Source organism: Mobula birostris, chromosome 7 (genome assembly GCF_030028105.1).
Source record: "Mobula birostris isolate sMobBir1 chromosome 7, sMobBir1.hap1, whole genome shotgun sequence".
Lineage (NCBI taxonomy): Eukaryota > Metazoa > Chordata > Chondrichthyes > Myliobatiformes > Myliobatidae > Mobula > Mobula birostris.
In genome coordinates, this window is record NC_092376.1 from 6,218,789 (window position 1) to 6,230,863 (window position 12,075).

General features: G+C 49.3%; 1 protein-coding gene across 1 annotated transcript; it reads left to right on the top strand.

The window, feature by feature from the left end:
• Positions 1-6,975: 6,975 nt before the first annotated feature.
• On the top strand, positions 6,976-8,022 carry tpbgl (trophoblast glycoprotein like). The gene has a single exon (XM_072264221.1). It carries the CDS (start codon positions 6,976-6,978, stop codon positions 8,020-8,022), a length of 1,047 nt encoding a protein of 348 aa, XP_072120322.1.
• Positions 8,023-12,075: the final 4,053 nt, after the last annotated feature.

Sequence of the window (12,075 nt, forward strand, 5' to 3'; positions counted from 1 at the left end):
TCCACTTTTATATTCCTTAAAAGCGCCAGTACTTCCTCTTCTTTAATCATCATAGTTTCCATAACTTCCCTACCTATTTCCTTTATCTTACACAATTCAATATCCTTCTTCTTAGTGAATACCGAAGAAAAGAAATTGTTCAGAATCTCCCCCATCTCTTTTGGCTCCACACATAGCTGTCCACTCTGATTCTCTAAGGGACCAATTTTATCCCTCACTATCCTTTTGCTATTAATATAACTGTAGAAACCCTTGGGATTTATTTTCACCTTACTTGCCAAAGCAACCTCATATCTTCTTTTAGCTTTTCTAATTTCTTTAAGATTCTCTTTACATTCTTTATATTCCTCGAGCACCTCATTTATTCCTGCTGCCTATATTTATTGTAGATATCTCTCTTTTTCCGAACCAATTTTTCAATATCCCTTGAAAACCATGGCCGTCTCAAACTTTTAACCTTTCCTTTCAACTTAACAGGAACATAAAGATTCTGTACCCTCAAAATTTCACCTCTAAATGACCTTCATTTCTCTATTACATTCTTCCCATAAAACAAATTGTCCCAATCCACTCCACCCAAATCCCTTCGCATCTCCTCAAAGTTAGCCTTTCTCCAATCAAAAACCTCAACCCTGGGTCCAGACTTATCCTTCTCCAGAACCACATTGAAACTAATGGCATTGTGATCACTGGACCTGAAGTGCTCCCCAACACAAACCTCCGTCACCAGACCTATCTCATTCCCTAACAGGAGATCCAACACTGCCCCTTCTCTAGTTGGTACCTCTATGTATTGCTGCAAAAAACTACCCTGCACACATTTTACAAACTCCAAACCATCCAGCCCTTTCACAGAATGGGCTTCCCAGACTATGTGTGGAAAATTAAAATCTCCCACAATCACAACCTTGTGCTTACGATAAATATCTGCTATCTCCTTACTTGGAATACTGTACTGTACTGTGCCCACCTGCACGTGGCACTGGTAGCAATCCTGAGATTGCTATCCTGGAGGTCCCATCCTTTAACTTGGCACCTAACTCCCTAAGCTCACCTTTCAGAACCTCCTCACTCTCCCTACCCACGTCATTGGTCCTTACATGGACCATGACATCTGGCTGCTCACCCTCCCTCTTGAGGATACCGAGAACTTGATCCGAGATATCACGGACCTTGGCACCAGGGAGGCAACAGACCATCCAGGATTCTCGATGTCTCCCACAGAACCTCCTATCTGTCCCCCTAACTATTGAATCCCCTGTCACAACTGCTCTCCTCTTTTCCCTCCTTCCCCCTGAGCTGAGGGTCCCATCTCGGTGACAGAGACGCAACCACTGCAACTTGTCCCTGGTAGGTCATCCCCATCAACAGTATCCAAAACGATGTACTTATTATTGGTGGGAACGGCCACAGGGGTGCTCTGCTCTTTCTGTCTATTCCCCTTCCCTCTCCTGACAGCCACCCAGCTACCTATCTCCTGACTCTTAGGGGTGACTATCTCCCTGAAACTCCTGTTTATTTCTGCCTCTGCCTCCCGAATGATCCGAAGTTCATCCAGCTCCAGCTCCAGTTCCCTAACTCGGTTTGTCAGGAGCTGCAGCTGGATGCACCTTTTACAGGTGTAGTCATCAGGGACAATTGTGCTGTCCCTGACTTCCCACATTCTGCAGACAGAGCACTCAACTGACCTAACTGCTGTCTCCATTACCTACTCTTAAGGTAACTAAATTTATTAAAGGAACTTATCCGGCCTTACTTCACTTGGAGTGAAGCTCTTCCTCAGCCTCTGCTCGCTGAAGCCTCAGGAGCCAAAGTCTTCCTACTCTATCGCCGTTAACTCCGTCGCCCACTACAACGTTACCCGCTCCGTTAATCTTCTCTCTTTTAAACATTCCCGCTGCCTCATGGTCCGATTTACACGCGCTTGCTTGAGAAGGGGATATGTGATAGGAGAGGACAGAAGGCTGTGGAAGAAAGAAAAAGGTGAGGAGAACCAGAGGGAGGTGATGGGCAGGTAAGGAGATAAGATGAAAGAAGGAAATAGTCATAGTCATAGTCATACTTTATTGATCCAGGGGAAATTGGTTTTCGTTACAGTTGCACCATAAATAATAAATAGTAATAAAACCATAAACAGTTAAATAGTAATATGTAAATTATGAAATAAGTCTAGGACCAGCCTATCGGCTCAGGGTGTCTGACCCTCCAAGGGAGGAGTTGTAAAGTTTGATGGCCACAGGCAGGAATGACCTCCAATGACGCTCTGTGCTGCATCTCGGTGGAATGAGTCTCTGGCTGAATGTACTCCTGTGCCCACCTAGTACATTATGTAGTGGATGGGAGACATTGTCCAAGATGGCATGCAACTTGGACAGCATCCTCTTTTCAGACACCACAGTCAGAGAGTCCAGTTCCATCCCCACAACATCACTGGCCTTACGAATGAGTTTGTTGATTCTGTTGGTGTTTGCCGCCCTCAGCCTGCTGCCCCAGCACACAACAGCAAACATGATAGCACTGGCCACCACAGACTCGTAGAACATCCTCAGCATTGTCCAGCAGATGTTAAAGGACCTCAGTCTCCTCAGGAAATAGAGATGGCTCTGACCCTTCTTGTAGACAGCCTCAGTGTTCTTTGACCAGTCCAGTTTATTGTCAATTCGTATCCCCAGGTACTTGTAATCCTTCACCATGTCCACACTGACCCCCTGGATGGAAACAGGGGTCACCGGTACCTTAGCTCTCCTCAGGTCTACCACCAGCTCCTTAGTCTTTTTCACATTAAGCTGCAGATAATTCTGCTCACACCATGTGACAAAGTTTCCTACCGTAGCCCTGTACTCAGCCTCATCTCCCTTGCTGATGCATCCAACTATGGCAGAGTCATCAGAAAACTTCTGAAGATGACAAGACTCTGTGCAGTAGTTGAAGTCGGAGGTGTAAATGGTGAAGAGAAAGGGAGAAAAGACAGTCCCCTGTGGAGCCCCAGTGCTGCTGATCACAAATACAAATAGGGAATGGTGAAGGCGGGATGGGCTGGAGAAATGACCAGAAGTTTGAGAAATTGATGTTTATGCTGTTCTTTTATTGTGTGGGGTGGGAGGGGAGGGTTGATGTTTTTCTCTGAAAGAATTTTGTGATCTTTCTGTCTTGTGGATACGTGCTTTGATAATAAATGAACCTTTGAACCTTTTTTGAACTTTTTGGAGGTTAGACATGGAATATAAGTTGCTGCTCCTTCAGCCTGAGTGATGCCCCAGCATGGCAGTAGAGGAGGCCATGGACTGACATTTCAGAATGGGAAATAGAACGGGAGGAACTGTTTGGGGTCCTGAATAATAGTGAGGGAGGAGGTGGAGGGGTAGTTGTGGCACTTGCTCCGCTTCAGGGATAAGTACCAGGAAGGAGGTCGGCAGGGAAGGATGAGTGGACAAGGGAATTGCATAGGGAGCGATCTCTGCAGAAAGTGTGTGTGTGGGGGGTGGGGAGTGGGGGGGGAGGGCCGGAAACATCTGGGTAAACTCCAACCTGATAGCATGAACATTGATTTCTTGAACTTCTGGTAATTGCCCCCTCTCCTTCACCATCCCCACTCCTGCCCCTACACCTCCTCCCTCACTACCACTCAGGCCCCCAAACAGACCTTCCAGGTGAGTCTGTTGGGGGCCATCTACTGTAATTAGTGGTCCCACTTTGGCTTCCTAAATATCGGTGAGACCCAACATGGATTGGGAGATCGTTTCGCCGAGCACCTATGCTCCACCCACAACACAAAGTGGGATCCCCTGCTGGCCACCAATTTTAATTCTACTTGCCATTCCCATTCCAACATGACAGTCCACGGCCTCCTCTACTGCCACGATCAGGCCACTCTCAGTTTGGAGGAGCAACTCCTTATATTCTGTCTGGGTAGCCTCCAACCTGATGGCATGAACATTGATTTCTCCTTCTGGGAATTGCCCGAACCCTTCTCCTTCACCTTCACCATTTTCCATTCCTGTTTCTCTCTCTCTGTCATAAGGAGGTGGCTGGGAACGGACCCAAGTGCAAGACACAGACACTGAAGTACTAGGGACAGGACTAGGATACAGGGTGACGGCAAGGATATGGACACGGAAACCGGGAACCTGGAACGGGACTGGACAAGAGAGCTAGGAGCCCAGGCTTGGACTCCGAGCCAGAGACTGGACAAGGACCCAGAACCTGGGTCTTGCCTCTGGCTCGGACCCCAGAACTAGGCAAGGACGTGACTTGGCTGGCAGGCAGGACGAGGCTGGAGTCTTCAAACTTGAGGCAAAGCTGGAGACCAGAGACTTGAGGTGAGGCTTGAGACCAGAGACCTGAGGTGAGGCTTAAGACCAGAGACCTGAGGCGAGGCTTGAGACCAGAGACTTGAGGTGAGGCTGGAGACCAGAGACTTGAGGCGAGGCTGGAGACCAGAGGCTTGAGGCTTAGGGTCTTGAAGCTCCTCCTGGGCAGGGTGTGGATCTCCACCCGACGGAGGCAAGGGACAGGAAGGGACAGGACCCACCGCAGGGTAACGGCAATCTGGCCTGGCTTACCCGACGGAGGCAAGGGACAGGAAGGGACAGGGCCCACTGCAGGGTAACGGCAATCTGGCCTGGCTTACCTGACAGAGGCAAGTAACAGGAAAGGAGCTAGGTTCAGGGTGGCTCCAAGACAAGACTTCAGGCGAGACGAGGCGAGAGTTACCAGCAAGACAGGGCAAGGCTTCAGCAATGCAAGGCGAGACAAGAACTTCAGGCCAGGCGAGAGTTACCGACAAGACAAGGCAAGGCTTCAGGCGAGGAAACAGAAGGCAGAGGAAGGGATACAAGGAGTAAGGACAAGAACAATCCAGCAGCTACGCCCTGGTCTCTGAAGGTATTTATGCAGCCAGCCCCAACGAGCATCAGCTGCCTCAATTAGTGCTCAACAGGAACAGAAACAGGGTAGACAGGAAAACCTGGAGCAAGGGTCGATGGACTGGACTGTGAACCGGAATGCGGACTTCACAGACTGGACCATGACACTCTCACCTTATCTCCATATTTGCTCATCACCTCCCCCTGGTGCTCCTCCTCCTTCCCTTTCTCCCATGGCCTTCTGTCCTCCCCTATCAGATTCCCCCTCCTTCAGCCCTGTATTTCTTTCACTAATCAACTTCCCAGCTCTTTACATCACTCCCTCCCCCTCTCCCAGTTTCATCTTGTACTTCTTCCTCCCCTCCCCCCACCTTCTTACTCTGACTTCTGTTCTTTTTTTTCCAAACCTGATGAGGGGTCTCAGTCCAAAACGTTGACTGTTCTCTCTTTTCCACAGATGTTGCCTGGCCTGCTGAGTTCCTCCAGTATTTTGTATGTGTTGATGAATTTGTGGAGGCCGAGTTATTAGGTATATTTAAAGCAGAGGTTGGTAGATTCCTGCATAGTCAAGGCAACAGAGATTATGGGGAAAAGGCAGGAGAATGCGATTGAGAGGGATAATAACTCAGTCATGATGGAATGGTGGAGCAGACTAGAAGGGCCAAATGGTCGATTATCTTATAGTCTTCTGTCAGATGATTTTCACGCACAATCTTCTCCAGAGTTTACAGAGAATGGTGCACAAAAAACACCAAGAACATCTCAGGTGAGCGGTAGTTCTGTTAATGAGAGAGGTCAGAGGAGAATAGCCGGACTGGTTCAAGCTGACAGGGTGGTGACAGTAACTCAAGTAACCATGTGCTACAACGGTGGTGTGCAGAAGAGCGTCTCTGAACATGTTGAACCTTGAAGCAGATGGTTAACAGTCATAGTCATACTTTATTGATCCCGGGGGAAATTGGTTTTCGTTACAGTTGCACCATAAATAATTAAATAGTAATAAAACCATAAATAATTAAATAGTAATATGTAAATTATGCCAGGAGATAAATCCAGGACCGGCCTATTGACTCAGGGTGTCTGACCCTCCAAGGGAGGAGTTGTAAAGTTTGATGGCCACAGGCAGGAATGACTTCCTATGACGCTCTGTGTTGCATCTCGGTGGAATGAGTCTCTGGCTGAATGTACTCCTGTGCCCAACCAGTACATTATGTAGTGGATGGGAGACATTGTCCAAGATGGCATGCAACTTAGACAGCATCCTCTTTTCAGACAGCACCGTCAGAGAGTCCAGTTCCAGTTAACAGCAGCAGAAGAGCAGAACACGTCAGCGGGTTACAGCCCTGTTCCTAATGAAGCGGCCACTGACTGACTTGTTCCCCACGGCCGTCTATGCTACAGAACCCCACAGATCCATCGCCCCCGGCTAATTCACACACACGGTGCTGGAAGGAACTCAACGGGTCGGGGCAACATCTATGGAAATGAATTAACAGTTGACGTTTCGGGCCGACGGAGACCCTTCATTAGGACTGGAAAGGAAGGGGGGAAACGCCAGGATAACAAGGTAGAAAGAGGGAGATTCTGTAGGCAATTGTGTCTCGCAGGCATACAGAATTTCACTGTAGGTTCCGATGTACATAAATTAATCTGAATCAGCGCTCCGGCAGACGTGTGTGTGTGATGGATCTCTTACGATCTGCGTCGGGAGAATTGTGAATCGATAGAAAGCGAAACGGAATACTCTCGGATTTGCAGGGAACAGCTGAGTACTCGGCCACAGCCAGCATCAGATCACTCGCAGCATCGGCGCTGGGGAGCTCGCAAGCAGAAAGCGCTCGGAGGGCCAGAACTTGTGGGAATCTCTGCCCGGGTCCCCCGTGGAACTGCGGGCGTGAGGTGAGAGGAGGGGTGGGGGAGAGTTTCTCCGCACCGGCCGTGAAGAGAGAGGGGGGTAAATGGGTCGGCCAGACAGCTGAGCAGCTCTAAAGTTAGGACTCTGGCTGCAGTTGGAGAGGGTTAGGCTGCACGAAGGGCGGTGTTTCCGCTGTGTGTGCAGGGGGGAGGGCTTGCTGTCATCCACCACCCCCTATCCCGAAACCTCTGGAGGATGTGTGACCCACGAGATGCTGAGCTCGGATCCCGGAGGTCGTACCACCCGCCTCTCCTCGCCCTCCTGGCCGCAGCGGTGCCCTTCTTCTCCGGAGTCTCCCCGTGCCCCCTGGCGTGCCGGTGCCCAGACGAGTGGCAGGTGGAGTGCCGAGACGCCAACTTAACCTGCATCCCACGGGAGATCCCGCCACGCACCCAGAGACTGGCAGTGACCGGGAACAGCATCCCGGTTCTGGGAGGATCGGCGGTGGCGGGGAATGGCTCGGCGCTGGCCCTCCTCGACACCCTCGACCTCCGGGGCAACGGGATCCAGACTATTGCGCCCTCCGCCTTCCAAGGCTTACCCAATCTAAAGACACTGAACCTCAGCGAGAATGCGCTGGGCTCCATCGCCCGCGACGCTTTCCTGGGACTCTTCCGCCTGGAGACTCTGGGCATGAACCGCGCCCTCCGGAACCTGCCCGGCCGGCAACTTTGGCCGGCGTTGGACCCCGGATACCTCCCCAACCTCACCCACCTGCACCTGGCGAGGAACCACCTGGGCGACCTCCCAGACGACCTGCCCACCGACACCAAGTGGGAGATGTTAGACCTGCGGGGCAACCAATTGCCTGGAGTCGGGGAAGGGGCCATTACCCGCCTGGAAGAACAGGCTATTGTGAAAGTTTATCTGTCCTCCAACCCACTGCGGTGCGACTGTGGGCTACGGGCCATGTACCACTGGTTGGACAACACATCGCAAGTTGGGGACGCGCAGAAGTTGACCTGCGCCCACCCGGAGTCCATGAACGGGATCCTCCTGCAGCGGTTGGCTGCCGAGGACCTCCAGTGCCCAGAGACTGACGCCGCCTCGTACGTCTTCCTGGGGATCGTCTTGGCTCTTATCGGAGCCACCTTCCTCATGGTCCTCTACCTCAACAGGAGGGGCATCAAGCGGTGGGCCAGCAACTTCCGCGAGGCGTGCCGCGACCAGATGGAGGGATACGAATACCGGTACGAGGGCGAACACGAACCTGGGGTGGCTAGTGTTTCAGCTGTGATCTAGCCTCGCCTTCCCTTGTCCTAGCCATAATACCATGAGACGCAGGAGCAGGATTAGGCCATTCGGCCCGTCCTGTGTGCTCCGCAGTCGCTCGTGGCTGATTTATCTTCCCGATTCTCCTGCCTTCTCCCCGTAATCTTTGATCTAATCTAGAACCACTCAACATCCGCTTTAAATACACTCAAGGAATTGTCCTCCACAGCCGTTTGTGGCAATGAATTCCCCAGATTCATCACTCTCTGGCTAAAGAAATTCCTCCTCATCTCTGTTCTAAACGGACGTCCCTCTATTTTGAGGTTATGCCCAATGGACATAGTCGCCCCACTATAGGAAACATCCCCTCCACATCCACTCCATCTAAGCTTTTCAATAGTGTATTTGGTTGGTCTTAATGAGATTCTCCCTCATTCTGATAAACTCCAGCGAGCACTCCACCGCCCACACACAGCACGGCTTCCGAGGAACGTTGCATCAGGATGGCTCCAACGAACGTTATGCTTGTGCTAAGTTAGAACCTCAAGTTCAAGTTTAATTGTCATTCAACCATACACAGGAACACAGCGAAAGGAAACAACCTTCCTCGTAGGTCAAGATGGAAAACACAGCACACTGCATATAGAGCAGAATGATAGCAGAAAAACAAAAATATTAAAAACAATAATGTACTGTCAATGGCACTGAGCCATTGTTTGTCTTGTACTTGGATCTACACTCGTTGGTCTTTATTAGGTACACCTGCACGCCTGCTCATTAATGTAAATATCTAATCAGCTAATCATGTGGCAGCAACTCAACGCATAAAAGCATACAGACACTGTGAAGAGGTTCAGTTGTTGCTCAGACCAAACATCAGAACGGGGGAAGAAATGTGATCTAAAGTGACTTTGACCATGGAATGATTGTTGGTGCCAGATGGGGTGGTTTGAGTAAATCAGGAACTGCTGATCTCCTGGGATTTTCCTGCACAACGGTCTCTAGAGTTTACAGAAAATGGCGTGAAAAACAAAAAAAAATCCAGTGAGAGTCCATTCTGTGGTTAAAAATGCCTTGTTCAGAGGAGAATGGCCAGACTGGTTCAGGCTGACAGGAAGGTGACAGTAACTCAAATAACCATGCGTTACAACAGTGGTGTGCAGAAGAGCATCTCTGAACACGCAACATGTTGAACGTTGAAGAGGACGGGCTACAGCGAAAGAAGACCACGATCATGCACTCAGTGGCCACTTTATTAGGTACAGGAGATACCTACTAATGAATCCATTGAGTGCACAACCTCCACCTGCTCAGCTTAACAATGTAAGCATTTTGAGCAATCTTCATTTGCCTTGTCTTAATTGAAATAACAGTATGATTTCTCTTGTGTTCTGTTAATGTCCTCCTTCAGTTTCACCAGTTCAGTCTGTGTTAGGAACATTAAGAACCATTGGTTTGTGGGCTATACAGTAACCAAAAGTGTAAGAGCAGCACACACGGAATGCTGGAGGGACGGGACCCTTTGTCAGGACTGGAAAGGAAATGGGAGGCTGTGAATGTTGACAGGTGGCACGGTCGTGTCGTGCTTGGCACAGTACCAGCGACCCGGGTTCAGTTCTGATTACTGCCTCTAAGGAGTTTGTACGTTCTTCCTGTGACCGCATTCTTCCGGGTGCTCCGGATTCCTCCCACAGTACAAAGATGTACCGGTTGGTTGGTTAATTGGTCATTGTAAATTGTCCCGTGATTAGGCTGGAGTTGCTGGGCAGTGTAGCTGAAAGGGCCAGAGGAGCCTATTCCACACTGTATCTCCTTTATTAAATAAACATCTCCAACATGATAGCATGGGCATCGATTTCTTCACCTTCCAGTAATCTTTACCTCTCGCCCGTCCCTCTTCTTCACTTTGGCCCTTTTCTTACCCTCACTCGACTATCACCTCCCCCTGGTTCCCATCCTCCTTCCTTTTCTCCTCTCCTATCAGATTCCTTCTTCTTCAGCCTTTTACCATTTCAACCTATCACCTCCCAGCTTCTTACTTCATCTCCCCTCCCCCACCCACCTGGCTTCGCTTATCACTTTTTACCTTGTACTTCCTCCCACCTTCTCATTCTGGCTTCTTCTGCAGCGCTGGTGAAGATCTCGGCCCGAAACGTTGACTGTTTATTCCCCTCCATGGCTGCTGCCTGGCCTGCTGAGTTTCCCCAGCTGTCTGTGTGTGTTGCTCTCGATTTCTAGCATCGGCAGAATCTCCTGTGTTTATGGCATCTCTGTTGTCTTCAGTGACATAGTAACCATACAATAACATGTCTGTCTGGATTGTATAAGCCATATGCTAAATGCACTGTGAGACGATGTTAACAATGTTGTAAAGTATGCATTAAGATCTCCACTTCCATCGTAAAACCTTGTACCTTACCATGGTAAACACACTGGGCTATCCCAATATGCTTTATGTTAACATCATAGTTCTCCGTAAGGTCAGCTCACCTTTTGATAAATTCCTAAGTGCTCTGTAAGATAACTTGGTAAATTGATTTATTATTGTCACAGGTACCGAGGTCCTGAAGTTGTCATAGCTGTGGGGGAGGTGTGAGGGGTGGTGGAGATAAGCTCCCACTACCTATTAAATGCTCCCAATGGCGTGCACCTCAAATGGCCTCTGACAACCAAGTCCAGCTCCTGGCCTTCATGTGTGGCTTAGCTACCAAGCCCAGGGAAACTGTTTCTACAAGAGAAGGGGCAAAGATGGGTTACCAGTGTTTTAAAACCAGTCACTTTGGGCAGATGGGGCTCATCAGCCACGGTCAGCAGCTCATCAAAAACTCTGATCTCAAACCTCTGCTGCCATGCAGCTATACCCACTCATGGGGAAGGCTTCAGGAGTTAACCCTGAGGGAAAAATCTGGAGCTGGAGTCCCTGAGGTAGTCCTAGATTGAGTTCAATGTTGACTGGCAACTCCTGCGACACTACTGGTGCCAAATTGCATCGGTCTCTGCGGTTCCTTTGGATTCATCAGTTGCGTGGAGATGGGGAGCCTGCTGCATGGGCAACAGCTTGCTCTCCGTATCGTACGGACCTGGCCTGTGTATCACGCAGACTGGTAGGGCACATCATCCATAGTCGACTCCAGCCTTACCAAGGTCTAGTGAAAAATTTGGACTTGCATGCCATCCATACAGATCATTTCATCACATCAATGCATAGAGGTAGTACAAGGGAAAGCCTCCTGGAGAGGCTGGACAAACTTGAATTGTTTTCTATGGATGACAGAGGCTGAGGGGTGAAGTGATAGTTTAGTTCGGAGATACAGCCCTCTGACCCTTTGAGTCCATGCCACCGAGTTATTGTGGGGAAGGAAGGTAGCGTGGTGGTTAGCACCATGCCTTACAGTACCAGTGACTCTTGTTCGATTCCTGCTGCAGCTTGCAAGAGTTTGTACGTTCTCCCTGTGACTGCCTGTGTTTCCTCCGGGTGCTCTGGTTTCCTCCCACAGTCCAAAGACGTACTGGTTGGTAGGTTAATTGGACATTGTAAATTGCCTTGTGAATTGACTCAAGGGGCTGGAAATGCCTACTCTGCACTATAGCTCAATAAATCAATAAATACATGCATGTGATCTATTAGCCTACTAACCAGTACGTCTTTGGAATGTGGGAGGAAACCAGAGTATCTGGAGGAAACCCAAGCACAATTGAACCCAGGTCGCTGGAACTGTGGTAGCATTGCACTAAATGATATGCTACTGTGCTACCTCACAGTTTTAAGATCTGAGAGGCAGAGACAGGCAGATTTTTTTTAACCTCTGGTGGAAGTAGAGCAGGTCCTCTGGTCCCAGCAACATCCTTGTAAATTTTCTCTGTACTCTTTCAATCTTATTGATATCTTTACTATAGTTAGGTGACCAGAGCTGGACACAATACTCCAAATTTGGCCTCCCCAACGTCTTATACAACTTCAACATAACGTCCCAATACTCTGATTTATGAATGCCAATGTGCCAAAAGCTCTCTTTATGACCTTCTCCACCTGCAATGTCATTTTCAAGGAATTATGGATCTGTATTTCCAAATCTTTCTGTT